The following is a 27987-nucleotide window of genomic DNA, read 5'->3' as shown; positions in this document are numbered from 1 at the left end:
CCTTCTGCCTGATGGAAGGGTCTGGAAGAAGGTAATGCCTGGGTGGGAGAGGTCTCTGATAATGCTGTCTGCCTTCCTGAGGCAGTGGGAGGTGTAATACAATATATCTGAAATTCCTATATTCATCACAGGATAAAAGATTCTGTTTGAAAAAGGCTCTGTTCTCAGTTCAATGCCAAAGTAAGAATCATGGGGCTGGGAAAAAAATGAATTAAAACAAAGTGGATATTAGGGTATGTGTGAATCTGACACCAGTGTGTTGTGCAGGTGATGCGCTAAGCGTCAAGAACCACAAAGACATGTGAGACTTTAACTCAGGCTTTAATATACTACATGGGAGGCTTACCCGACACAGATGACCCCAGACAGAATGGGGCCTGTCCCAGAAGAGGTTCTTATACTGACTCCCGGGGGAGTGGCTAAGGCGGAGCTCTCCGTGGCCAGGTCGGGTTACCTACCAGTGACCGAACCTCTGCAGAGTTACAGTACAATACACAGTATTACAGGGCCACGTTACGCACAACTATTATATACTATGTACAATGGTAGGGAGGTACAGTGGTGTATCACCACATTCACCCCTTGTTTAGAAGCAAGTCCGGGGTGAAAATTTGGAGCAGTGAACAGAGTCCATCAGGAGGTTCCGTGTCGTCAAAGGTCGAGACGAACGATGGGTTTGGTCGATCTCTTTGAACGTCGGAGCTGCGGCGCTGAGGTAGTGTCCGGTGGTATCCGTGCGGTCGGTGGTGCTGGGTCGCGAGGCGGCATGACTTCCCCCACCGCTTTGGCTGGCTCAAGGCGAAACTGCGGGATGACAGCGGCTGGCACGGAGTAGTAACAGACCGAGGGATCGACGGGAGCAGAGAGGGAGTGGGGTGGAGGCTGCGGGGCCGGGGCGGCAGGGGCCCCAGAGGGGGCCAGGTCCTTGATGGAGACGGTCTCCTCACGCCCGTCGGGGTACGCTATGTACGCGTACTGTGGGTTGGCGTGGAGGAGATGGACTCTCTCCACCAGGGGCTCCGCCTTAGAGGTCCGCACGTGCTTGCGGAGCAGGACGTCTCCCGGGGACAGGAGCCAGGATGGAAGCCATGTCACGGATGCCGATCTCCTGGAGAAGAGAAACATCCGCTCATGAGGGGTAGCATTCGTTGCAGTGCACAAAAGAGACCGGATGGAGTGGAGTGCGGCCGGGAGGGCCTCCTGCCAACGGGAGACTGGTAGGCCTTTGGACTTGAGGGCTAGCAGCACGGCCTTCCAAACAGTCGCGTTCTCCCTCTCCACCTGTCCGTTCTCCCGGGGGTTGTAGCTGGTCGTCCTGCTCGAGGCAACGCCCCTGGCGAGCAGGTACCGACGCAGCTCCTCGCTCATGAAGGAGGAGCCCCGGTCACTGTGAACGTAATTGGGGTAACCGAAGAGCATGAAGAGGTCGTGCAACGCTTTGATGACGGTGGCGGAGGTCGTGTCGGGGCAGGGAATGGCGAAGGGGAACCGTGAGTACTCGTCGATGACGTTGAGGAAGTGCGTGTTGCGGTTGTGGATGGGGAGGGGCCCTTTGAAGTCAATGCTGAGACGTTCAAAGGGGCGGGTGGCCTTGATTAGGTGCGCCTTGTCTGGCTTGTAGAATTGCGGCTTGCACTCCGCACAGACTTGGCAGTCCCTAGTCATGGCCTTGACCTCCTCGACTGAGAAGGGTAGGTTGTGGCCCTTGATGTAGTGGTAGAGCCGCCTGACGCCCGGGTGACAGAGGTCATTATGTAGTGCCCGCAGCCGGTCATCCTGTGCGTTGGCACAAGTACTACGGGACAGGGCATCAGGAGGATCATTGAGCTTACCTGGCCGGTATAAGATAGTATAATTGTAGGTGGAGAGTTCGATCCTCCACCGTAATAGCTTATCATTTTTGATTTTACCTCGTTGTTTGGTGTCAAACATGAACGCAACTGATCGTTGGTCAGTAACGAGGGTAAATGGTTTTCCGGCCAGGTAGTGCCTCCAGTGCCGGACGGCTTCCACTATGGCTTGTGCCTCCTTCTCAACAGAGGAGTGGCTGATCTCGGGGCCTTGGAGTGTGCGGGAAAAGAAGGCGATGGGCCTGCCCGCCTGGTTGAGGGTGGCACCCAGGGCAAAGTCGGAGGCATCGCTCTCGACTTGGAATGGTGCAGACTCGTCTACCGCATGCATGGCGGCTCTGGCGATAGTGGTTTTTAGGAGGTGGAAGGCCTGGCAGGCCTCGGGCGGGAGGGGGAATGAGGGGGAACGGAGGAGGGGTCGGGCCTTGTCAGCGTACTCGGGCACCCACTGGGCATAGTAGGCAAAGAATCCGAGGCATCGCCTCAGTTCTTTGGGGCAGGTGGGAATTGGGAGTTCGAGAAGGGGGCGCAGACGGTCGGGATTGGGGCCGAGGACACCGTTCTCCACCACGTAGCCGAGTATGGCGAGGCGGGTGGTGCCGAAAACACATTTTGCCTCGTTGTACGTGAGGTTGAGGTGTTTGGCAGTTTGGAGGGATTTAGTGAGGTTGACGTCATGGTCCTGCTGGTTGTGGCCGCAGATGGTGACGTTGTCCAGATACGGGAAGGTAGCCCGCAGTCTGTTCTGGTCCACCATTCGGTCCATCTGCCGTTGGAAGACCGAGACTCCATTGGTGACGTCAAAGGGTACCCTAAGGAAGTGGTAGAGGCGGCCGTCCGCCTCGAAGGCCGTGAAGTTACGGTCCTCAGGGCGGATAGGGAGCTGGTGGTAGGCGGATTTCAAGTCTATGGTGGCGAACACCCGGTACTGTGCAATCCAGTTGACCATGTCAGATATGCGGGGCAGGGGATACGCATCAAGCAGCGTGTACCGGTTGATGGTCTGACTGTAGTCAATGACCATGCGGTGTTTCTCACCAGACTTGACTACCACCACTTGGGCTCGCCAGGGGCTGGTGCTGGGAGCAACGATATTTTCCGAGAGAAGGCGCTTAATCTCCGCTCGAATGAATTGGCGGTCCCCGAAACTGTAACGCCGACTTTTAGTAGCCACGGGCTTGCAGTCGGGGGTGAGATTAGCAAACAGTGAAGGGGGGGGGATCCTGAGCGTGGAGAGACTACAGGTGGGACCCGGGGGGGAATCAGGGAAGAACTGGGGGTTGGAGACCGTGAGGGGGGGGAGGGGGCCATTAAAATGCAAGGTGAGGTTGCGCAGGTGGCATTGGAAGTCCAGGCCGAGGAGCGCAGGGGCGCAGAGGTGAGGGAGGACCTCTGCAGAGTTACAGTACAATACACAGTATTACAGGACCACGTTACGCACAACTATTATATACTATGTACAATGGTAGGGAGGTACAGTGGTGTATCACCACAGCAGGGGAACCTTGAACAGAAACATTACCTTTGACAATCAGCTCGGCAAAGTTAGATACTGCAGATCCTCTGTTGGACTGAGTCACACATTGATACAGGCCCTGATCTTGCTTCGTCACGTTGTGTACCTGAAAAGTTGCTTGGAAATGCCGAGAGGTAGTATGTTTTAGTAGGGCTGCTGGGCTGGTGAAGTGTCTGTACTGCATCTGTGAATAAAATTAGTGCAATCATGTTAAAATACAACAGCGTCTTTGAGAAGAAAAGTTACAAAAAGTTAGTTTAATCACAAGGTCACCAAAACCACACATTTAGCCCAATGCAAAGAGCTCTTGCAATGATGTAAAATGAACAGTATATTTTGCATGTCATTTTGCCCTAAATGCATTTAACTGAGGTGCATAATTTCATACTGGTGCAATGGTAAAAATTTAGCAGCACCAAGGGTGGCCATTTCACCCAGTCTCCAATAGATGTACGAGGTAAGTTTTTTTACACAGAGGGTAGTGGGTGCCTGGAACTCACTGCTAGAGGAGGTGGTGGAAGCAGGGACGATACTGACGTTTAAGGGGCATCTTGACAAATACATGAATAGGATGGGAATAGAGAGATACGGACCCCGGAAGTGTAAAAGATTTTAGTTTAAACAGGCAGCATGGTCGGCATAGGCTTGGAGGGCCGAAGGGCCTGTTCCTGTGCTGTACTTTTCTTTGTTCTTTTGTTCTTTGTTTTGGAATAGAGGCATCCATTTGACATCCTGGGATCCTTTTCAGGAATTAGTTACACAACCATTGTGTGGACGCCAAAGCATTTGTCCTTTGCTGTGATGCCGAAGTTGTATTCAAAGCAGAAATAATTTGACTCCTCGTTGTAATTTTGTGATCAGAATACCACAGGCATTAAAAATCTACTTTAGAATGAGAAGGTTAAAAACTGATTTCTTACAATCTGCACAATGCAACCTCATAAATGTTTACTTTGGTTCAATCGGTAGCACTAGTTGGAGTCAGAATATTGTGAATTCAAACTCCACTCCAGAGACTTGAGACAAAATCCAGATTTACACTACATCTTTCTCATTAGTGTAATGTTTTTGTTAGATGGCCTGATTTATATTACAAGGACACCTATAGCTAAAGCTATAAATTATTTATTAACATTAATTGTGGGTAAACTGTATACAAAACAATGATGATTAACAGTAAGATCTAGCACAAGCAACCTCTCTCCAGCTTCCTCCTGCCAGTCTGAGGGGTCATCTAACTCTAACATTCACTTACATACTAATAAGACTCCTAGTGGTCAGTTGGTGAATTACAACACAACCATCTTATCACCACAATTATCAACACAAAGACCAGATATTCCCCTTGTACAGGTTCTCCACTGTGTTCTGGCAAGTGATATCCCTCCCCAAACATCACTACAAGAGATGATCTGGTTCCAGTGTGTCATGTGAAAACGAGTCGCACAAAAGGTAGCTCCCGGCACCGTCCTGTTTTCTTGATCTTTTTTGCCCAGTATTCGGGGGATTTGTTTTTGTCAAACCGGCCTGCAAAACTGTGTAAAGAATTGCTGGCGGAATTATGTTGAAAGTTTTGTCGCAAAGGCCTGCTGGAAAGAAGCCTAAGTCCAAAAGTCCGGTGAGGGAGTTGGAAGGAGGAAAGATGGCGGACATGGCCGCCCCCATCACGGTAGACACGCTGACTGTGATGATGGCACAGGAGTTTGAAAAGTTTGGGAACAAATGGACAAGCAGTTTGGTCGGCAAGGCAAAGGGCTGAGGGAGTCTTTAAAAACTATCATTGAGGAAACATTGGGTCTGATCCAAGAACAGAGGGAAAGACGTTGAAAGATGTGAAGGAACAAGGCAAATGCTGAAGGCCATAGAGGAGGCCTTGTCGCTGCATGAAGGGCAACTCACCTCGCTGGAAGCAGATACTGCTTGTGGAAGAGAGGAATAGGTCTGAGAGCAAAAGCGGAAGGCCTGGAAAATAGGATGAGGCGACAAAACCTCAAGATAGTTGGGATGCCGGAAGGAGTGGAGGGCCTGAGGCCAAAGGAGTACTTTTTGGAGATGTTCTCCAGGTTGATGGGGGGGATGAAGTGTTCGCCCCTCCAGATTTGGAGAGGGCTCATCGGGCACTGCGGCAGAAGCCACGGCCGAATGAGCCACCATGGGTGGTGATAATCCGTTTCCACAGCTTTCAGAGGAAGGAACGAGTCCTGGAGTGGACCAAGAAGAATCGCAACATTGCTGGGAGGGAAAAACAATTAGAATTTACCAAGACATTGGGGCCGAACTAGCCAAGAGGTTTGGGCCTTTAAAAAGGCAAAGGCTGCGCTTTATAAGAAAGGAGCGCGGTTCGGAGTCGTGTATCCGGCGAGGCTGCGAGTCATAATGGAGTCGAACGATGACTACTTTGACATGTCGGAGCAGGCGGAGGCCTTCAGTAAAGCGAAAGAATTGGGAAAAGGGTTTAATGGGACTTTTAAGGAGGAGGATGGGACAAGAAGGGTTTATTGGGGAAGTTATGGTATTGTGTGTTAATACTTTGGTTTCTGGACACCGAGGGGTATTTTCTTGGGGTGGGGAGGTGGGGGGGCCAAGGCAGTTGAGAGTATTAACTAAAATGGAAAGGTGTGAACCGTATGGCCCCTGGTGGGAAGTGGAACACAGTTAGGTTGCTGGGGCTCAGGTACTGGTGCAGGGAGGACAGGCCAGGGGATTACATTTTTGTTTCCTGGTTTAATTTTTGTGTGTGGATGTTGAGCAGGGGCTACCTTGGTAGTAAGAAGGTGCAAGCTAATGAACGGGAGCGGAGTGGGGGAAGAACATGGTTAGACGAGGTTCAATCAGTCTTGCTTGTTTGATTGGTGGTGGGAGGCGTTAGCTGGTGCAGCAGGCAGTCTGAGAATCCGCGAAGGGGTGAGAGGGGGGAGTTACTGGGTGGGAGAGGGGGATGGAGGGCCAGAGAGCAAACAGTGATGAGGGAATTTTCTTTGTCCCATTCTTTGCAGGGTACTGGTGGCCATCTTAGGCGAGCCTGGGACCTAAGAATTCATAATGAGGACAAGATGACTCATCGCGGTGGAAACAGCTGATTTAAGGGTAATGAGGGGGCGAGAGACCACCAACAAGGCTAGTTACCTGGAATGTGTGGGTCTGGGGGGGGGGGGGGGGGGGGGGGACCTGTGCAAAGGGCGAGAGCTTTCTCTCACCTAAAGAATCTAAAGGCCAATGTGGTGTTTTTACAGAGACCCATTTGCGGGTATGGGATCAGACCAGGCTTCAAAAGGGCTGGGTGAACGAGGTATTCCACTTGGGCCTTTGTAGTAAGGCCCAGGGAGTGACAATCTTAATCAGTAAGAGTGTCCACTTCCGAGCGGAAAGGGTAATGGCTGATCAGGGGGGTAGGTATGTGATGGTCACGGTACACTGGAGGGAATGTCGGTGATCTTGGTAAAAGCGTATGCTGCGAATTGGGGTGTTGTGGCATTTATAAGGCGGTTGTTGGCCGCAATACCGGATCTAGATACTCATCAACTTATCCTGGGAGAGATTTAAACTGTTCGACCTAAGCCAAAGTCGTTGGCCCCTTCGGGTATGCGAAGGCATTGTTGGCATTTATAGAGAAGGTAGGACGAGGCGATTTATGCACCCTGGGGGTAAGGAGTTCTCATTTCTCTCCCCAGTGCACGTGGTGGATTCTGGGATAGATTACTTTGTGAGGGGCAGGTCTCCAACCTGGGGTTAACAAGGTGTAATACTCAGCTATCGTCATCACAGATCATGCTCCGCATTTCGTAGATTTAGTGCTGGAGATGGGCCTGACACAGCGCAGGATGGATGTGAGGCTTTTGGCGGATGTTGGGTTTTGCGGACGGGTTGAGAGAGCCAGAGGTGAATACATGGAGTTCAACCGGAATGGGATGGTTTCACCCTCTATTCTACTGGAGGCATTGAAGGCTGTGATTAGAGGGGAGATTATATTGCACAAGGCACATATGGACAGGGAGTCTCGGAAGGAGCGCCAGAAGTTGGTGGATCACATTTTGGAAGTACACTGTAGACACTCGAGCAATCCAACCCCGGAACTCTTGGCAAGCAGGAAAAAGCTGCAAACGCAGTTTCACCTGCTGCCTACGGATAGGGCAGTGCACCAGTGGTGGCGCCTGAGGGGATTTACCGATGTATATGGGGAGAAAGCCAGCTGTCTCTTGGCTCACCAACTAAGGCGGCTTCGCGGAGGTTATCCAGATCAGGACTCGGCAGGCTGGCTGGTTTCCACCCCAGATAAAGTGAACGATGCAGTTCAGACCTTTTATGAGAGACTTTACAGGTTTGAGTCACCAAAGGAAAAGTCAGAGGTGGCAAAGTTTTTAGAGGGCTTAGAGTTCCCCACGGTTGGGGAGGAAATGAAGGAAGGGCTGGAGGTGCCGTTGGGCCCAGAGGAGGTCTGAACATCTGTAGGACAGGTGCAAACTGGGAGGGCTCCAGGGCCTGGAGAGTTCCCAGTGGAATTTTACAAGAAGTTTGCAGACCAGCTGGTTCAACTCTTAATGGGGGTTTTCAATGACTCTTTGGCCCAGGGTTGCCTTCCTGTGATGCTTGGGCAGGCATCTATCTTCGGTGTCCTGAAAAAGGACAAGGATTCTGGGAACGCGGGTTGCACTGTCCCATTTCACTGCCTAACGTAGAGGCTAAACTGTTAGCTAAGGTTCTAGTATCGAGGTCGGAACCCTGTCTTCCGTAGGTAGTTCGAGAGGGCCGTTTGGGGTGTGTAAAGGGCCGAAGACCGTCGTCTAATATGCGGCAATTACTGAATGTGGTACGTACCGCAGCAGCTGGAGCCGGTGATAATTCTTTCAATAGATGCAGAAAAGGGGCTGGATTCTCCAAAAATGGGGTATATCCCATCGTCAGCGTAGAAACGCTGGCGTTTCACTCTTGATTTTCTATAAGAAAGTCCTGGGCGATTCTCCCACCTGCAGGGGGCTAGCAAGGCCCCGGAGTGCTCCTCGCAGCTCTGGCTGCAGATACGGGGCCCCGCACTTCCGGTCGGGAGTCCTCGCATGCGCACATCGGCGGCCTGCAGCAGCCGCCCCGTGCGCGACATGGCAGACTCGGACCGCGAAGCAACATCCAAAATGTAGCCCCCCCCCCCCCCCCGCCGGGACCCGTGCCACCCGATCTCTCCCCTGGCCGTCCATGAGGCCCCTCCTGGTGATTGATCCCCCACCAGGGCAGCCGCGGATTGAGTCCGCAGCCGCCACCCGAGGTTCCCAACGGCTGATACGTGGTTAGAACCACGCCATCGGGAATTCAGCCAGATTTGCGTGGAGAATCGCAGGGGGCGGGGGGCCTCTACGGGGACCGGAGAATCGCTTCAGTGGCACCGGTCCCGATTTCCTCGTAAACAGCCATTCTCCACTCCCGCGCTGACCGACCAATGGGATTTCCCGTTGTGGGCAGCCCCACACCGTCGGGAAATCCCCAGGCGTGGGTGCGCTAGCGGCGCAACAGAGATTCCTGACAGCGGATAATCCAGCCTCATGAGTTTGGGGTTTATTCAGGTGCACAGGATGGGAGAGGCAGGGGTATCTTATGTCTCCCCTCCTGTTTGCATTAGCGATTGAAGGCTTTGGACAAGTGGAATGGGATAGCTAGGGGTGGAGTGGAACATAGGGTCGCCCAGTATACGCATGATCTTTTGGTTTATGTGAAGGACCCGGTGCCCACCCATGCGGGATAAAATAAGAATACTGAAGAGCTTTGGGTCCTTTTCTGGATACAAATTAAATCTGGGGCAGAGCGAGTATTTTCCGGTCAGCACGCCGGGGAATGGAGCCAGTGCGAGGGTACTTCTTTTTTGTTTGGCCAGGTCAAGCTTCCGGTATCTGGGGTTCCAAATGGCTTGAGATTGGGCCCGACTCCGTAAACTGAATTATACCTGCCTGGTGCATAAGGTCAAATCTGCGTTACAATGGTGAGACAACTAGAGGAGCATGGTAGCACAGTGGTTAGCACAGTTGCTTCACAGCTCCAGGATCCCAGGTTCCATTCCCGGCTTGGGTCACCGTCTGTGCGGAGTCTGCATGTTTTCCCCGTGTCTGAGTGGGTTTCTTCCGGGTACTCTGGTTTCCTCCCACAGACCAAAGATGTGCAGGTTAAGTGGATTGGCCACGCTACATTGCCCTGAGTGTCCAAAATGGTTAGGTGGGGTTACGGGGATAGGGTAGAGGGTTGGGGTGTTCTTTCCAAGGGTCGGTGCAGACTTGATGGGCCAAATGGCCTCCTTCTGCACTGTAAATTCTATATCTAACTTCCTTGTCCCTGGCGGGTAGGATCCAGTCAATTAAGGTGAACATTTTGCAAAGGTTTCTGTTTCCATTTCAGTGTCTTCCAGTCTTTCTTTCCAAATTATTCTTTGGAGGGGTGGAACAATTAACATCTGCCTTCATGTGGGCGGGCAAATCTCTGAGGATACGGAGGGTTGTGCTCCAGAGAGATAGACAGTCGGAGGGTCTCCCGCTGCCAATCCTGATATTTCATTACTGGGCTGCTACCGCAGAGAAGGTGTTGAGATGGTGTAGGGACCCGGGGTCTACATGGGTGCAGATAGAGTTTGGGTTGTTCTGTTTGGGTGCATTGGTGACGATTTCTCTTCCATTCGCACTTGCAAAATACTCATCGAACCTGGCGGTTGCCTCCAGTTTAAAAACATGGAGGCAACTTTGTCAACATTTTAAGCTGGGGTCAGTATCTCGGCTGGCCCCCATTTGTGCTAACCACCTGTTCGAAAAGGGTAGTATGTTCAGTATATGGACGGATTCTGACAGAGGACTCAGTCTCTGTGGAGGGGGTGAAAGTCAAATGGGAGGAGGAGCTGGGGCTTGTTTTGGAGGATGAGGTGTGGAGTGAAGTCCTTCGTCGGGTGAATGCCATGTCCTCATGTGTGAGGCTAAGCTTTATCGTGCTGAAGATAATGTTCAGGGCGCACCTGACCAGAGCTAGAATGAATCGCTTCTTTGTCAGGGTTGAGGACAGGTGTGAGCACTGTTCGAAGGGGACAGCTAACCACATGCACATGTTTTGGTCCTGAACCAAACTTGTGGGTTTTTGGGTTTCCTTTTTCGGCACTATGTCGGCGATTCTGAACATCGAGTTGCAACCTTGTTCCTCAGCAGCCATATTCGGGGTATCAGATGTGTCGGAGCTGAAGACGGAAAGGATTGTTCTCCCCTATTGTTCTTACTGTTGTTTCTATTTTTGTAATTTCTAAACTGAAAAAGGTTAATAAAAATATTATTTTAAAAAAACTGATCTGGTTATTATCACATTGCTGTTTGTCGAACTTTGCTATGCACAAATTGATTTGCATTTCCTACACCACAAGAGTGACTACACTTCAAAAGAATGTAATTGGCTGCAAAGCACTTTGGGATGTCAAAATCTTGAAAGTTGTTATAGAAACTGAAGTATTTTTATTTGTCCCTTTGTTGAACTATCTTTTAATGTTAACAGGGAGATGTCTATCCCAGGAGTTCAATGACCGTACTGGCAGGCACAGCTCTCTGTTCAGTTCGCACCTTTGCTTAGCCAGCTCCTAGCAGGTGCCAGGATCAAACAGGTATAAGGACTCCCTAAAATCTTGAACAAATACAATTTAACATACCATTTTCTTACATTGTTACAACTGTTCACTGACAACATTGTTAATTGCTTTAGTATTCATACAGCAGTTACATGCTTCATTCAGTCAGCAAGCCTTTAAATCATCAGACTCACAAATTAGACTAGTTCTTTCTTTTATAAATGTTTTTATCGGTTTTGCATTTAACTTGTAACAACATTGTTGAATAAAGGTTAAAATTAAAAGAGAAAAAAGATAAAACAAAACGAAAACGGGAAAACAAAGTGAACTGATGTAAATATATAGGAAACACATATACAGATTTGAGACCTGTTAGTATGAGGCCCCCAGTAATCGGTTATCCCAACCATAGTTTCACTATTTGCATGTGGCCCCATAGTATCAAACATACAGGAGCTTGTTTGAGGTCACCTCAACCCAATTCCCCCCCCCCGCCCTCCCCGCCGGAGCCTCCCACCTTCGGTGCCCTTTGGTTCCTCTGTCTGCTACCCCCGTCCTCTGGGTGGTGTCTTCCCACCACCCTTCTCTGGTCCTAACCCCCTCCCCATCTTCCTTCTCTTCATCTTTTGTCAGTTTTGTTCCCCCACCCTGTCATAATATCCACTCATGTATATAATGAGATGCAGACAGGCTGTGATTGACACATAGGATGACCAGTAAGCACACAACACAGCACAGCCAATCACCAGACAGGACACTACCACTATAAAGCCAGAGGGCACCAGGTTTCCCGCTCTCTCGGGACCCAGCTACTGAGACAGTCAGAGTCCACGAGCTAGTAAGCACAAACACCATGCGGTAGCTAGTAAGTCTGGTCAGGCTACTACAAGGTCACTAGTCAGATCAGTATAGTGTCGACCCACAGCTGAATATGTTCAGCAGTCCATCTAGTTGAATAAAACAGTGTTGGATCTTCTCCTGTGTTAGACATCTGTTTCTAACTTCACCACATCGAGTGCAGTCCACATCGAACCAACCTGCCTAACACATCATGGTACCAGAGTGATATTGATCTTGACGGACCAGCAAGCAGCCATCCAGCAAAATGGAAAATATCCAGCCTCCTCGGCAACTCCGCATCTCCAGCAACCTCGGCGCCAACTGGAAAATCTTCAAGCAAAAGTTCCTCTTGTACATCGAGGCCTCCGACCTCGAAGCAGCTTCGGATGCCAGGAAGATGGCGCTATTTCTCTCACCTGCGGGGGACCACGCCATCCATATCTACAATTCGCTTACGTTCGCCGACGTCGAAGACAAAACAAAATTCAAAACAGTCCTGCTGAAGTGCGACAGCCACTGCGACATTGAGGTGAATGAGAGCTTTGAACGGTACATCTTCCAGCAGAGGCTTCAAGGTAAGGATGAACTTTTCAGTCCTTCTTGACCCATCTCCGCATCCTAGCGCAGTCATGTAACTATGACTCGATGGCTGATTCCATGATTCGGGATCAGATTGTTTTCAGGGTCCATCCAACTTCCTGCGGCAGCAGCTCCTTAAAATCAAACAGTTGACCCTCGCTGTCGCGATCGAGATGTGCGTTGTGCATGAGCATGCCAAGAATCGTTACTCCAACATCAGGGCGGCAGAAACTGCAAAGCTGGCCTCCCACGAGGCAGAAAGGGTGCAGGGCCTGAGCATCGAGGAGAGTGGCCGTTTTGTGCGCTTTTGTCGGATCCCTGCGCATGAGTGCCACGACCGAGTGGACGACGAGACCGAAAACCCGACTGCACAGGTGCATACGTCGGCCGACCGCACTGCGCACTCGTGATGGCGCACGGATCGCGCTGACGTCAGCGTCATGACGTGTCCAAATTGTGGCTCCGCCTATTTAAAGCTGCAATGTCTGGCAAGAGGACGCTGATGTCTCCAGTGTGGCAAGTTTGGCCACTACGCAGCCCTCTGCAGATCCGCTCCACCGCTCAGCAGCCAGCGATCCCAGCTGCGGCGCAGAAGTATCCGCTCAATACAACAAGGCATGCCAGATTCTGATCCCGACAGCCCAACGGACCCTGATATTGACTGCCTCAAGTCTCCATATCGGGTGGGCATCATAACCACACATGAGCTGGCCTCCACCACACCTGCGCAACGCCTCTCGACCCTCAGTGTGGATCCCGACGACGAGTGGTGTGCTGTCCTCACAGTTAACAAGGCTCGCATCCGATTTAAACTGGACACCGGCGCGTCTGCGAACCTCATCTCACAATCCGACCTCGACACCATCCGGGCCCGACCAAGCATTCTTCCACCGGCCTGCCAGCTCCTTGACTACAATGGCAATGCCATAGCTGCCAGTGGCTCGTGTCAGCTAGGGGTATCCAACAAGGCGATCAAGGCAATGTTACAATTCAAAATCGTCAGGCCTGACAGGGTGTCCCTGCTCGGTGCTCTCGCCTGCAAGCTCCTGAACCTGGTTCAGCGAGTCCACACCATGTCATCGTCACCGGCGACGGTCTCGCCCGATGGAAATTTGCAAGCCGACAGAGACGACATTATCGTGCAGTACCACAGTGTATTCGATGGAATGGGCAGTCTCCCGTACCGATACAAAATATTGCTCAAGCCGAACACCACCCCTGTAATCCATGCACCACGCCAGGTGCCGGCGCCCCTCAAGGATGGTCTGAAAAAGTAACTACAGGACCTCCAAGACCAGGGCATCATCTCGAAGGTCACAGAGCCAGCAGACTGGGTCAGCTCCATGGTATGCGTAAAGAAGCCATCAGGGGAGCTCCGCATTTGCATTGATCCCAAGGATTTAAACCGCAACATCATGCGGGAGCACTACCCGATCCCGAAGCGTGAAGAATTAACCAGTGAGATGGCTCGTGCCAAATTCTTCACTAAGCTGGACGCCTCCTGGGGTTTTTGGCAAATACAGCTGGACGCGTCCAGTCGCAAGCTGTGCACGTTCAACACCCCGTTCGGCCGCTACTGTTACAACCGCATGCCTTTCGGTATCATATCTGCCTCCAAAGTGTTTCATCGCATCATGGAGCAGATGATGGAGGGCATCGAGGGGGTACGAGTATACGTGGACGACGTGATCATCTGGTCCACAACGCCCCAGGAACACATCGCTCGCCTCAAGCAGGTCTTCCAACGAATTCATGAACATGGTCTCCAGCTCAACAGGGCCAAGTGCTCATTTGGTCAATCTGATATAAAGTTTCTAGGCGACCACATCTCGCGGCAGGGTGTGCGGCCAGACGCTGACAAGCTCTTGGCGATCAACGCCATGAAGACCCCGGAGGACAAGAAGGCGGTCCTCCGCTTCCTCGAGATGGTCAACTTTCTCGGGAAACTCATTCCCAATATGGCATCCCACACCACGGCCCTCCGCCATCTCGTCAAGAAGTCAACAGGATTCCAGTGGCTGCCCACGCATGAAGCGGAATGGCGTGAGCTGAAGGCAATGCTCACCACAGCTCCAGTTCTAGCGTTCTTCGACCCAACCAAGGAAACCAAGATATCAACTGATACAAGCCAGGACGGCATTGGGGCGATGTCACCTCGTCCTGGGCTCCAGTGGCATATGCCTCCAGGGCCATGACGCCCACTGAGCAACGGTATGCCCAGATCAAAAAGGAGTGTCTGGTTCTCCTGACAGGAACAGTCAAGTTTCATGACTACGTTTACGGCCTGCCGAAATTCACGGTGGAAACGGACCACAGGCCTCTAGTCCACATAATCCAGAAGGATTTAAATGACATGACACCTCGGTTACAGCAAATTCTTATTCGACTCCGCCGCTATGACTTCGAACTTGTCTACACGCCAGGCAAAGAGCTGATCATTGCAGATGCCCTATCCCGTTACATCACCACACCGTGTGAACAAGGTGACTTCATCTGCCACATGGAAGCGCAAGTGCAATTGTGTGCCACCAACCTCCCAGCCTCTGACGAACGGGTGGTCCAAATTTGTGAGGAAATGGCCAAGGATCCTTTACTGCAGCATGTGATGCAGCACCTTACCCATGGCTGGCAGAAGGGACAATGTCCCCAATTCTTTATTGTTAAAGACGAGCTGACGGTTGTGGAGGGACTCCTTCTGAAACTCGACAGGATCGTTATTCCTCAACGCATGCAGGCTGTGGTGCTGGGTCAACTGCATGAGGGTCTCCTTGGAGTCGAGAGATGCCGACGCAGAGCTCGGGAGGCGGTTTACTGGGCGGGCATTAACCAGGATATTGCCAACACGGTCCTCAACTGCCCCACCTGTCAGAAGTTTCAATCGGCTCAACCATAGGAAACACTGCAACAGCACGAAATCGTGACCTCTCCGTGGTCCAAAGTAGGTGTAGACCATTTTCACGCCAAGGGGCGTGACTACGTACTCCTGGTCGACTACTTCTCCAGTTACCCAAAAGTGGTGAAACTGTCCGACCTCACGTCGAAGGCGGTCAACAAAGCCTGCAAAGAAATGTTTGGCAGGCATGAGATACCGCTCACGGTAATGAGAGACAACAGTCCATGCTTTTACAGCCAACTTCAACCTGGCAATGCTGGCATACAGGGCAACCCCATTGTCCACTGGGTTGTCCCCAGCGCAGATGCTCATGAATCGCACTCTGAGGACCACAGTTCCAGCCATCCGTGTTCCAGACCTTGACCACCTCATGGTACTGCAAAAAGTGCAGCAGTCCCGGGCCCAACAGGAGGCCACATATGATGCTCATGCCACGGATTTACCTGAGCTGGTTCCAGCCGATCATGTTCGCGTTCAGTTGCCTGAGGGCGGTTGGTTAGCCACAGCTGTTGTTGTCAAACAAGTTGCCCCGAGGTCTTTCATTGTTTTCATGGCTGATCGCTCCCTGCTACGGTGCAACAGATGGGCACTGCGAAGAGTTCCACGCCCACCACCTGACCGCAGTGCTCCGTTGGCTGTCATGCTTCCTCCGGACGTACCCTGCCACGAGGCAACCGAGCTGCCAGCGATCCTGCCGGCCCACGCGACCACCGCAATGGCAGCGATCCCACCTCTCCACGTGCAGGCGGCTCCTGATCCACCTCTACGGCGATCAACAAGAATTTGTCGCCCGCCACAAAGACTGAGTCTGTAGACTTACCTTTTGTAAATTTTTGTGACTGAATCCACCGACTTAACTCTTGTAAATATTGCTTAGTTTGCCATGTGTGTGCACTATTGACAACTTCCCATGTATATACACTTGTTCAATCACCATTTGTATATAGTCAGGCATATATATATATATATATATACATATATATATATATATACATACCTCAGTATTTATTTAACTCAAAAGAAAAAGGGAGGAGATGTCATAATATCCACTCATGTATATAATGAGATGCAGATAGGCTGTGATTGATGCATAGGATGACCAGTAAGCACACAACACAGCACAGCCAATCACCAGATAGGACACTACCACTATAAAGCCAGAGGGCACTAGGTTTCCCGCTCTCTCGGGACCCAGCTACTGAGACAGTCAGAGTCCACGAGCTAGCAAGCACAAACACCATGCGGTAGCTAGTAAGTCTGGTCAGGCTACTACAAGGTCACTAGTCAGATCAGTATAGTGTCGACCCACTGCTGAATATGTACAGCAGTTCATCTAGTTGAATAAAACAGTGTTGGATCTTCTGTGTTAGACGTCTGTTTATAACTTCCCTGCATCGAGTGCAGTCCACATCGAACCAACCTGCCTAACACATCACACCCCTTCCTCCTTATTGGATACTGGTTACGAACAGGTCCTCAAAAAGGTTGGTAAATTGCTTCCATGCATTGCAGAAGCTCTCCTCCGATCCTCTGATGGTGAATTTCATCTTTTCCAATCTGAGGAATTTTGCTAAGTTGGACAGCCAGTCCTTGTGAGGGCACTGCGGATCACCAGCCAAGAGGAGTCTCCGGCAGCCAGTCAGGGAGTCCATGACTGAAGTGTTCTGGCTGTTCCAATACTCTGAAGACTGCCACTTGTGGGCACTGTTCCACCCTTACCCTCACACCATTGGACATGGCCTCAAAAAAGGTGGTCTAGTACCCATCAAGTCTGGGAAATGACCAGAACATGTGAGCATGGTTGACCGGGCCTCCCTAGCACCATTCTTATTTGTCCTCCGCCTCTGGAAATAACCAACTCATTTGTGTCCTAGTCAAGTGCATCCTGTGCACTACCTTTAGCTGTTTTAGGCTCAACCTGTGCATGAGGACGTGAAGTTCACCCTATGCAGTGCTTTGATGAAGAGTCTTCCTGTTATCTCCATGCCTAGTTCTTCCTCCCACTTTTCTCTCGTCTCGTCCAGTGATGACTGTTATGACATGTATAATGTAAGGAGTGTAAAGGATTAACAAGATGATGTTCATGTATCTCAACACTAGATGGCACCACAGAGTAGTCATATAAAAGCTGTGCCTCCTGGAGTTCTGGGAGAAGGTTGTGGAGACGTTGAGTGGAACGTTGAGATAGAGTGTCAGTTGTATTAGAACAGTGCTTTTCCGGGGACCAATTTTTACCAACCTTCGGGGCCCACTCTGGCCAACCTTCGGGACCCACACCGGCCGAATTTCGCAACCCATGGCGGTCGACCTTCGCGACCCACGCCGGCCAACATTTGTGACCCAAGCCAGCCAACCTTCGCGACCTACGCCAGCCGAATTCGCGACCCACCATTTTCTCTTACCTTGAATGCGAGAAGTGAGCCTGCTTGGCCCTCGCAATCTTATCCCTCTGAGTAGCTCCCCTGTTGACTGATCATTACAGTAATTCTTCAAGTGGATGAAGTCCACCGTCATTGGGATTGACTGGTCACTGTTTCGATTCAATGCTTTAATGCAGTCTAAAAGGTCAGCAAAAAACTTATAGCCACCCTTCAGTACACAGAGGACGATGATGTGAGGATTTCCCATGACTTTTACGATATCCCTTGCCAAACATTTAATTCTGTCCATGATTAAACATGAGGAATATATACTCTTTCCAAATCATCACAGTAATGTTTAGGGATGCAAACAGATTGAAGTCAAAGTTTTGTTCATCATTGATGATAACCTCGCAATCAGCCGCTGGTCGGCCAGCATTTTCAAGCCGCTCACAGCCGGAATTGTTAAAACCCGGCTGCTGCAGCTGTTGCGCGTGAATTCCCGCGATTGGGAATGCCACGATGGACGGCTCCATGACCCTCCCGACACCTGCCCCCGACCCACCCACGGGTTGCGACCCCCACTTTGAAAATGCCTGTATTAGAAAGATATCATAGATTTCTGTAGCATAGATTTAATACTGTTCTTTTATTCGATTTACTTAGTAAAGTGTGTGAACCATTTGAAGTAGTGTAAAATAAACTAGCTTTGTTTCAAATACATAGCTTGATGTTCTTTGTCAGCACTTCGACTTTTAGCCACCTTGAGGTACTACACAAGGAAAATCACAATAACCAAATTCAGTATAGCAAGCTGAGCAAAAGAATAATCTTTCTCAATCACAGATTTATCCCATGTTCACTCAAGGCCCAGAGAATGGGTTTTAACCGTAGTACAGTACAGGGTTGGAAAAATTAGAACTATTGTCAAGCGGAGGTCAGAGAAAGTGGGACTATCAACAACCTTGGGTTAGAGAGTGAGCAGGCTGTAACATCAATGTGCAAACAGAGAGCTAGGAAACCTGTTTGGGAAAGGGTTGATTACAGCAGAGGTAAAGGCAGAAAAAACCTGCAGAGGGCAATATTAGCAGGGATCAAGGAAACAGGACAGCCACAAACACTGTGATTAGAGAAAGCCAGCCCACGGGCAGTGGCCAGTTAGAGTTAGCTGGGATCACATTAGTGCGAGCTTCGAGAAAGCAGTTCAGGAAGCAAATTCATAAAATTTCAGGCCTGTGCAAAAATGGGATGAAACTGTTTTAGGCAAGTCTTTCTCAATGAAGTATGTGCTAGTGTTTGTTTCTTACTCTGCTTATTTGTCATATTATTTAATATTTTTCTTTTCAAGCTGTTATCAAATGATCCCTTTACAAAGTCTCAGCTTCAACAAGTATGTGATAAAAAAATGTACATTCTAACCATCTCCTGTAAACTCCCCTTTATTCTTTTTAATGATTATCTTAAATTCACATCTTACTAATAAATCATCTACCACAATTGTCCTTATCATGATTCTTGATAATCCCATACCGGCCTCCCCGAACAAGTGCCGGAATGTGGCGACTAGGGGCTTTTCACAGTAACTTCATTGAAGCCTACTTGTGACAGTAAGCAATTTTTTTTTTTTGTTATTAAAATTTCTATCAGATCACCCTTTCACCTACATAAATCTTGTCTCCCTTTGTAACTGTAATCAGGGAAGATCCCAGTGAACCTATATTGTACCTTTTCCATTGCTTTTATGTATTTAATACAATTGCAAAACCCAAAGGAAAAAAGAATTGGGGCGAGATTCTCTGACCCCCCACCGGGTCGGAGAATCGCTGGGGGCTGGCGTGAATCCCGCCCCCGCCGGTTGCCGAATTCTCCACCACCGGATATTCGGCGGGGGCGGGAATCGCGTCGGTTGGCGGGCCCCCCACCCCCCCCGCGATTCTCAGGCCCGGATGGGCCGAAGTCCCGCCGCTAAAATGCCTGTCCCGCCGGCGCAGATTAAACCACATACCTTACCGGCGGGACAAGGCGGCGCGGGCGGGCTCCGGGGTCCTGGGGGGGGGCGCGGGGCGATCTGGCCCCGAGGGGTGCCCCCACGGTGGCCTGGCCCGCGATCGGGGCCCACCAATCCGCGGGCAGGCCTGTGCCGTGGTGGCACTCTTTTTCTTCCGCCTTCGCCATGGTCTTCACTATGGCGGAGGCGGAAGAGACCCCCTTCCCTGCGCATGCACGGGGAATACGTCAGCAGCCGCTGACGCTCCCGCGCATGCGTCGTCCGGCGAAGACCTTTCGGCGCCGGCTGGTGTGGCGCCAAAGGCCTTTCCCGCCAGCCGGCGGAGCGGTAACCACTCCGGCATGGGCCTAGCCCCTCAAGGTGAGGGCTTGGCCCCTAAAGGTGCGGAGACGTCCGCACCTTTGGGGCGGCCCGACGCCGGAGTGGTTCCCGCCACTCCTTTACGCCGGAACCCCCCGCCCCGCCGGGTAGGGGAGAACCCCGCCGCAGGTCTTTCACCCCTTCAGGACATCCCAAAATACTAAACAGCCAAATAAGCACTTTTGCAGTGAAGTTACTGTTGCAATGTAGGCAACTGTGGCCTGACATCTTGTGCACATTCAATATTAACTTCTTACTTTTGTATACCACACTTTTAGACACAAAATACTAAAAATAATTTGGGCGAAAAACCATACTGAAAGGATTTTTCTCTCGTTGATCAAGAAACTGAGACTTGTGGCAATAGCTGCTGGACGGTATTACCTTGGTATGAGAGTATTGGCTCTTATTGCCAGGAGTTGGTTAGCTCAGTTGGCTTGACAGCTGGTTGGTGATACTGAGTAAACAGCGTGGGTTCAATTCCCGTACAAGCTGAGATTATCCATGAAGGCCCTGGCTTCTCAACCTCGCCACTCGCCTGAGGTGTGGTGACCCTCAGGTTAAATCACCACCAGTCGAGACGTCCAGTGGAGTGATTGGCTCCTGCCTGAGGACTGTTGTTTTGGCCCTTCTTGCCCATTTTACAGGGGAGGTGTCGGTGGTAGAGTAGTAAAATAGAAGAACTAGGACTTCTTTCCCAGTGAGTGATGTTGAAAAGTTACCAGATGAGGAGTGAGTTGAGCAAGGGACATTTGTCGGACCTGGAGGACACAGAAGGGGAAAGGATGCGGAGGGACATGTGTCATTGCCTACTCAGTGGTCATCAGAGAAATCGGGTTCCTATCAGCCAAATTGAAAAAGCAAAGGCAAGCGGTCACTGAGGACTTGGTAAGGGTGGCAGAACCAATTTGAGCTGCCCTGGTGGGGCAGGAACCATTGTGCTGGAGTCGCACAATGTGTCGATCCAGAAGGTGGAGGAGACGGTTGCTGACCAGGAAGATCAGATTGCCTCTTTGGAGGCAGAGATGCTGATGATGTTGGAGGGGCAAAGTAAGTTGAAGGCCAAGATCGATGGCCTGGAGAACCGCTCCAGGCGGCAGAACCTGAGGATTGTAGGGCTGCTGAAGGCATTAAGGGTGCGAGAACCACTGAATATGTGGCCAAGATGTTCGAGAAGTTGATGGGGGTGGCGGTCTTTGATCGCCCTTCTGAAGTGGACCAGGCCTATCGGTCGTTGAGTAAGAAGCCAAGAACAGGTGGGCTGCCATGGGCGATTATAGTGTGGCTCCATCAAGTCTGGACAAGGGAAAATTTCTGACATGGGCACTGGAAACCTGTGAAAATAGCTCGGAAGGTCATACTGTCCGAATCTAGGTAGACTATCATCTGTATATAATATCAGTAGTTAATCATCCCACGTGTGCCGCGCGGCAGACAATCAACCCCGGGGGGCCCAAATGCTACTTCTGTGGGCAGTCAAAACACCCCCGACAGCACTGCCTGGCGTGGAGCACCCTCTGCAAGGCCTGTGGCAAGAAGGGACATTTCGCTGCAGTGTGCCAGGCACGCTCAATCGCCGCTATTGTCCCGGCACCTCCCCACGTGCAGCCAGTGGGCGCCGCCATCTTCCCCTCCTAGGACCACGTGCGGCCAGTGGATGCCGCCATCTTGCTCGACTCGCAACACGTGCGGCCTGTGGTCGCCACCATCTTGTTCCTCCCAGGACCAACGGGTGCCGCCATCTTGTTTTCCCCACGAGACGTGTGGCCCGTGGGCGCCGCTGTCTTACCCGACTCAGGACCCATGCCCGTCGGGCACCTCATCCGGCCACTCATCGCCTGCAACCGCCAACGACCAGCCGTGTCTCGCCTCGGTCACGATTGACCAGTCTTGACCACACAACTTCACGACTGCTTCAACTAAAGTGAAGGTCACCGGCAGGAGATCTCCTGCCTGCTGGACTCCGGGAGCACTGAGAGCTTCATTCACCCAGATACAAAAGGCGCTGCTCCCTCGCCGTACAGCCCGCTAACCAGAGAATCTCCCTGGCATCCGGGTCCCACTCCGTGGTGATCCGTGGGTACTGCATCGCCACTCTCACTGTCCAGGGCATGGAGTTCAGCGGCTTCCGCCTCTACGTCCTCCCCAACCTCTGCACTGCTTTGCTACTCGGCCTGGACTTCCAGTGCAACTTCCAGAGCCTAACCCTAAAATTCGGCGGGCCCCTACCACCCCTTACTGTGTGCAGCCTTGCGACCCTTAAGGTCGACCCACCTTCCCTTTTTGCAAACCCGTCGCCACCAGGAGCAGACGGTACAGCGCCCAGGACAGGACCTTCAACAGGTCTGAAGTCCAGCGGCTGCTTCGGGAAGGCATCATCGAGGCCAGCAACAGCCCCTGGAGAGCCCAAGTGGTAGTGATCAAAACTGGGGAGAAAAACAGGATGGTCGTTGACGACAGTCAGACCATCAATCGGTACACGCAGCTCGACGCGTACCCCTTCCCACGCATATCTGATATGGTCAATCAGATTGCACAGTACCGGGTCTTCTCGGCAGTAGACCTGAAATCTGCCTACCACCAGCTTTCCATCCGCAAGGCGGACTGCCCATACACTTTGTTCGAGGCAGACGGCCGCCTTTACCACTTTCTCAGGGATCCCTTCGGTGTCACCAACGGGGTCTCGGTCTTCCAACGGGAGATGGACCGAATGGTTGACCGGTACGGGCTGTGGGCCACTTTCCCGTACCTGGACAATGTCACCATCTGCGGCCACGATCAGCAGGACCATGATGCCAACCTTGCCAAATTTCTCCACACCGCCACTCTCCACAACCTCACGTATAACAAGGAGAGGTGCATGCTCAGCACAAACCGCTTAGCCATCCTCGGCTATGTGGTCCAGAACGGATGTCTGGGGCTCGACCCCGTTCGCATGCGCCCCCTCATGGAACTCCCCCTCTCCCACTGCCCCAAGGCCCTCAAATGTTGCCTGGGGTTCTTTTCATATTACGCCCAGTGGGTCCCAAACTATGCGGACAAGGCCCGCCCACTCATTCAATCCACTGTTTTTCTTCTGACGGCCGAGGCTCACCTCCTTTAACCGTATCAAGGCCAACATCGGCAAGGCTGCGATGCACGCGGTCGACGAGACGCTCCCCTTCAAGTCGAGAGCGATGCATCAGACGTCGCTCTGGCCGCCACCCTCAACCAGGCAGGCAGGCCCGTGGCATTCTTTTCCCACACCCTCCATGCCTCCGAAATTCGGCACTCCTCCATCAAAAAAGAGGCCCAAGCCATCGTTGGCATTCGAGGCATTACCTGGCTGGCAGGAGATTCACCCTCCTCACTGACCAACGGTCGGTTGCCTTCATGTTTAATAACACACAGCGGGGCAAGATCAAAAACGATAAAACCTTGAGGTGGAGGATCGAGCTCTCCACCTACAATTACGAGATTTTGTATCGCCTTGGTAAGCTCAACGAGCACTCCGATGCCCTATCCCGAGGTACATGTGCCAGCGCACAAGTGGACCGACTCCAGACCCTGCACGACAACCTCTGTCACCCAGGGGTCACACGTTTTTATAATTTCATCAAGGCCCGCAACCTGCCCTACTCCATTGAGGAAGTCAGGGCGATCACCAGAGACTGCCAGGTCTGCGCAGAGTGTAAACCGCACTTCTACCAGCCAGACCGTGCGCGCCTGGTGAAGGCTTCCCGCCCCTTTGAATACCTCAGCGTGGACTTCAAAGGGCCCCTCCCCTCCACCGACCGCAACACGTACTTTCTCAGTGTGGTCAATGAATATTCCCGATTCCCCTTTGCCGTCCCATGCCCCGACATGACGTCTGCCACCGTCATCAAAGCCCTCAACACCATCTTTGCTCTGTTCGGCTTCCCCGTCCACGTCCACAGCAACCGGAGATCCTCATTCATGAGCGATGAGCTGCGCCAGTACCTGCTCAACAGGGGCATTGCCTCGAGCAGGATGACCAGCTACAACCCCATGGGAAACGGGCAGGTGGAGAGTGAGAATGGCACGGTCTGGATGTCGAAAGAGAACAGTTAGGGAAAGTTAGATGCATCGAGAAGACACAAGAGAACATGCGGAGACTCAAAACAATAAAAAGTCTGTTAAACGAAATACTACCAGGATCGTCGAAGCAAGATGGAAGCATTGAAGACTCCCAGCCAACTGCTTACAACTGATAATGCAGATGTGAACTGGCATGCTTTCAAGCAACAGTTCATTTTTTACGTGCAAGCTCTTGGTCTCTAACAAGCTTAGGATGAGAGAAAAAAACACTACTAATGACAGCAGTTGGTCCTTAAGCAATTGATCTGTATAATGTTTTTCAGTTCACTTCAGAGGGAGACAAGACGAGCTACTCAAAGTAATTGAGCAATTCGATAACTGTTGCCATCCAAAAAAAACGAAACCTTTGCGCGCTAGGATAAGACTGCAGAAATCAGGGGAAACCTTTGACTGTTTTGTCACGGATCTACGTCTCAAAGTGCAATCCTGCAATTTTGCAGACCTCCATGATTCATTGATAAAAGACCAAATTGTATACGGTCTGCAAAGGGATAAATTACATGAGCGATTGCTGAGGGAAACTGATTTAAACTCGCAGATACCATAAAAATATGCATGGCCAGTGAGATTGCACAGAAGTAAATCACTGAGATCCAGACACAAGAAAGTGGCGGAAAAAGAAAAGGGCACGACCGACGCCATTTTGTGCTGGAGTTGCGGCAGAACACACGGTCTTAGAAAATGCCCTGCATTCGGCAAAACCTGTGCCAGATGTGCTAGAAAAAAACATTTTGCTCACCAGTGCCTGTCAATTGCAAGAACACAGCAACCTAAGAGTATTAATGTGATAACCGAGGCTAAACAAAATGAGTGATTCGGCAATAATGCAAAGTGCAGCCCTGAACAGGCAAGCTGAATTTAATGATGCACCAGATGGCCTGGAAAGTTCTTTTTTCTTGCACAATGATCAATGAAGGCGTTGAACAATGAAACACAGAAAAATAAGAAATAGCAAACCACTTGGATAATTGGACAATTCCTCTCATAATTAATCAAACCAGCACAAACCTCAAACTGGACACAGGTGCCAGAGTGAATTTAATCAACGAAGCAGACATGCTGAAAATGTGGATTCAATCATGAATAGAGGATAACGATTGCAATCTCACCAACTACCACGACGCACCTATCAAGACGTTGGGAACGTGTAACCTACAAGTTAAAGTGAATGCACAATTATTCAGTTAAATTTGTAATTGTGGAAGCAGACAAGTGATCACTGCTAGGCGCAGCAGCATGTGAGTCACTGAAGCTAGTATAACGATTATACGATACAGACACCAACTATACAGACACCGACTATAGAGACACCAACTCTAGGCCGACACCAAGTTGGAAGCCGACAGAAATAAAGTCTTCAAAGCGAAACCAGAGGCTGTTTAAGTGGGTGACTCTATGGGCGCTGGCGGCAACACGGTGGTGATGTTGATGGCTGCTCGTCAAACATCGGATGGAAATGTCCAGCCAGAACACTTGAAAACAAGAACGAATGGACCGGTGAGCAGGACAAACAAGGGTTTGAAAAGCACGGAAAGAAATCAAATATGCTGAGAAGCACTGATCCTGAGCGACAAACAAGAAACAACTGGCACAGTGTAGCATATGATGGCCTCGCGAAAGAAAATGATGAGCTTTTGAAATTGAAACAGCATCAGGAGCTAAAAATGAAGGAACTGGAGAGGACACGAGCTGTGCTATGGGAGAAGAGGGAACAAGAAACCCTGCAACTTGCCTCTCAGTTTCAATGAGCAGAAATAGCACACCAGAAACAGCTCATGGAGGAGAATCGGCAAATCATAAACCTGGTCAACACAAAAATGAACTCCCTTCAGCAAATTATTGAATTTCCAGCGAGAGAAAAGAAACACATGCAAGGGAATTGCCTTGAATTGGAGAACAAACTTATTCAGTCAAAAAAAGTATTTGAAGCAAGTGAAGACAAAACAGAAATGCTGTATTTAAACTGCAGAAGCTACACATTGAGATAGGTGAATTGCATCAGGAAATCAAGCATCTGAGCATCCAGAAGGAAGAGCTAATTAGAAAGACAAGAGATATGGAAACCTGCCTGCAAGAGAAAAAGGCAGAGCTGCAAGTGGTGATGAATAATCTCAGAGATACCAAAGAACAGCATCTCCGTACAAAGATCAGCACACTAAAGCAACTAGATGAAAAGCTGAAAGGGCAGTCTGGCCATGATGAGGTTAAAAAAGAGCTGAGTATCCTGAAATCGATGGAAGGTGTAGCAACAGAAGGGTCTGGATCACAGGACACATCCAAAACCCTAGAGGTACTTCTGCTGGAGAAGAACTGTTCATTGCAATCTGAAAATGCAACTTTGCGTATCACTAACAGTGACTTCAGTGATCCTGTTCCAGCATTAGATCTAGTACATCAGCTCCAGCTCATAGTCCAGCAAATGCAAGATATAGAAACCGAGAATCAGAAACTGAGGGACACACTTGAGGAATACAACAAGGAGTTTGCAGAAGTCAAGAATCAGGAAGCAACAATAAAAGCACTTAAATCTATGAGTATGAGCAGACCTTGAGCAGCGAAGCAGAAAGCCTTGTGTGGGGTGCTCTTTCCAAGAGCCGGTGCAGACTCGAAGGGCCGAATGGCCTCCTTCTGCACTGTAAATTCTATGATAACCTATGAAGTCTTGCTCTTGGGAAAGAGCAGACATTATGGAATGACTTCTCAAAAAGGGACAAGAAGTTGCAGAAGACTCAAACATTTTTGGCCTCCAAATTTAAGGAGACTGATCACAAGGACCAAGTATTATAGACAACCCTAGAATCAACTCAGACTGAGCCATGTGATTTAAAAGCGAAGTATGATGCAGAATCAAGTGCCAAATAGGATGAAATTGAAGTTGTTAGGGCAGATCCAGAAAGAGCCAATCAGAGGACAGAAGTGGGTCAAAGAGAGACAGAGACCTGACATGAGCAACTTTTCTCAGCCAACAAATCCCTGCAAAGGCCACCCAGATCCAGAAAGCTCCTGGTGTGGAACCAGCTATCGAAATGCGAACAAGATCAAGTCAGGAAGTTGAACTGGCAGCAAAAGGCCATGAGATAATACATTAGTTTAGGATGCACAGAGGTTTCAGGCAAACCTACCTAAACTCCACGAAACCTCAGCAAGTCAGGTCTCACAACTAGACCAGTTTACGTTCTAGAAAAATATAGATCAATGTGCATATAGATACCAAGCCTCTCTTGAGAGAGAAAACAGAAAGGAACAAGAGTTCTTCATGCTTCAGCGACAGATCTTTCAAGAATCAAGAAGTTAATGGTTCTTCAAAAATAGAGCAAAGAAAACAAGAAGTCAACACATATTTCAATACCACAAGCACAGGAGAAAAGACCACATCAGGCAACAAAGGTGGTTCAGCAGCAGAATCAGTCTGAAGCCTGATCGATTGAACTGGTTGATGCACAATCAATCACTACTGAAGCGAGATTGTAGTCCAAGTGAAGGCTTTAATGAACAAGTAGTTACCCCAGCAGCTCCGGGACAGAATGACTGCTGTGGTTGAAACACAGACTCTTATGCTCCGCCTGAACGGAACGAGCAGGCAGGTTCCACCACTCATACAACAGTATAAGGTACATCCCAACTAGGTACCGCGATACCCCTAATACAGCCTACCACACTGGTGAACAGTCACGTTTACATGGATGCAGTTTTACATGACCAAAATCAATGTACATGTATATAGTTTGAATGTACATGCCTGTGATTCAAAATCATTTCGAAAGGAAGGAGGATGTGTTGGTAGTCTACTGTATATAATATGACGAGTTCATCATAGAACATACAGTGCAGAAGGAGGCAATTCGGCCCATCGGGTCTGCACCAACCAACTTAAGCCCTCACCTTTCCCCTACTCCCGTAACCCAATAAC

At 50.3% G+C, this 27987-nt stretch overlaps 1 protein-coding gene across 1 annotated transcript in view; it reads right to left on the bottom strand.

The window, feature by feature from the left end:
- LOC140417302 (receptor-type tyrosine-protein phosphatase U-like) overlaps positions 1-27987 on the bottom strand; it is a 1277635-nt gene that overhangs the window by 665198 nt on the left and 584450 nt on the right. The window contains exon 7 of the mRNA XM_072501194.1: positions 3373-3550. Within this exon, the coding sequence (XP_072357295.1) occupies positions 3373-3550 (178 nt within the window). The remainder of the gene's footprint in view (positions 1-3372; positions 3551-27987) is intronic.

Source organism: Scyliorhinus torazame, chromosome 1 (genome assembly GCF_047496885.1).
Source record: "Scyliorhinus torazame isolate Kashiwa2021f chromosome 1, sScyTor2.1, whole genome shotgun sequence".
Classification (NCBI taxonomy): Eukaryota; Metazoa; Chordata; class Chondrichthyes; order Carcharhiniformes; family Scyliorhinidae; genus Scyliorhinus; species Scyliorhinus torazame.
The sequence above is the reverse complement of the archived record's forward strand: the minus strand, read 5'-3'. Positions and strand labels throughout refer to the sequence as shown.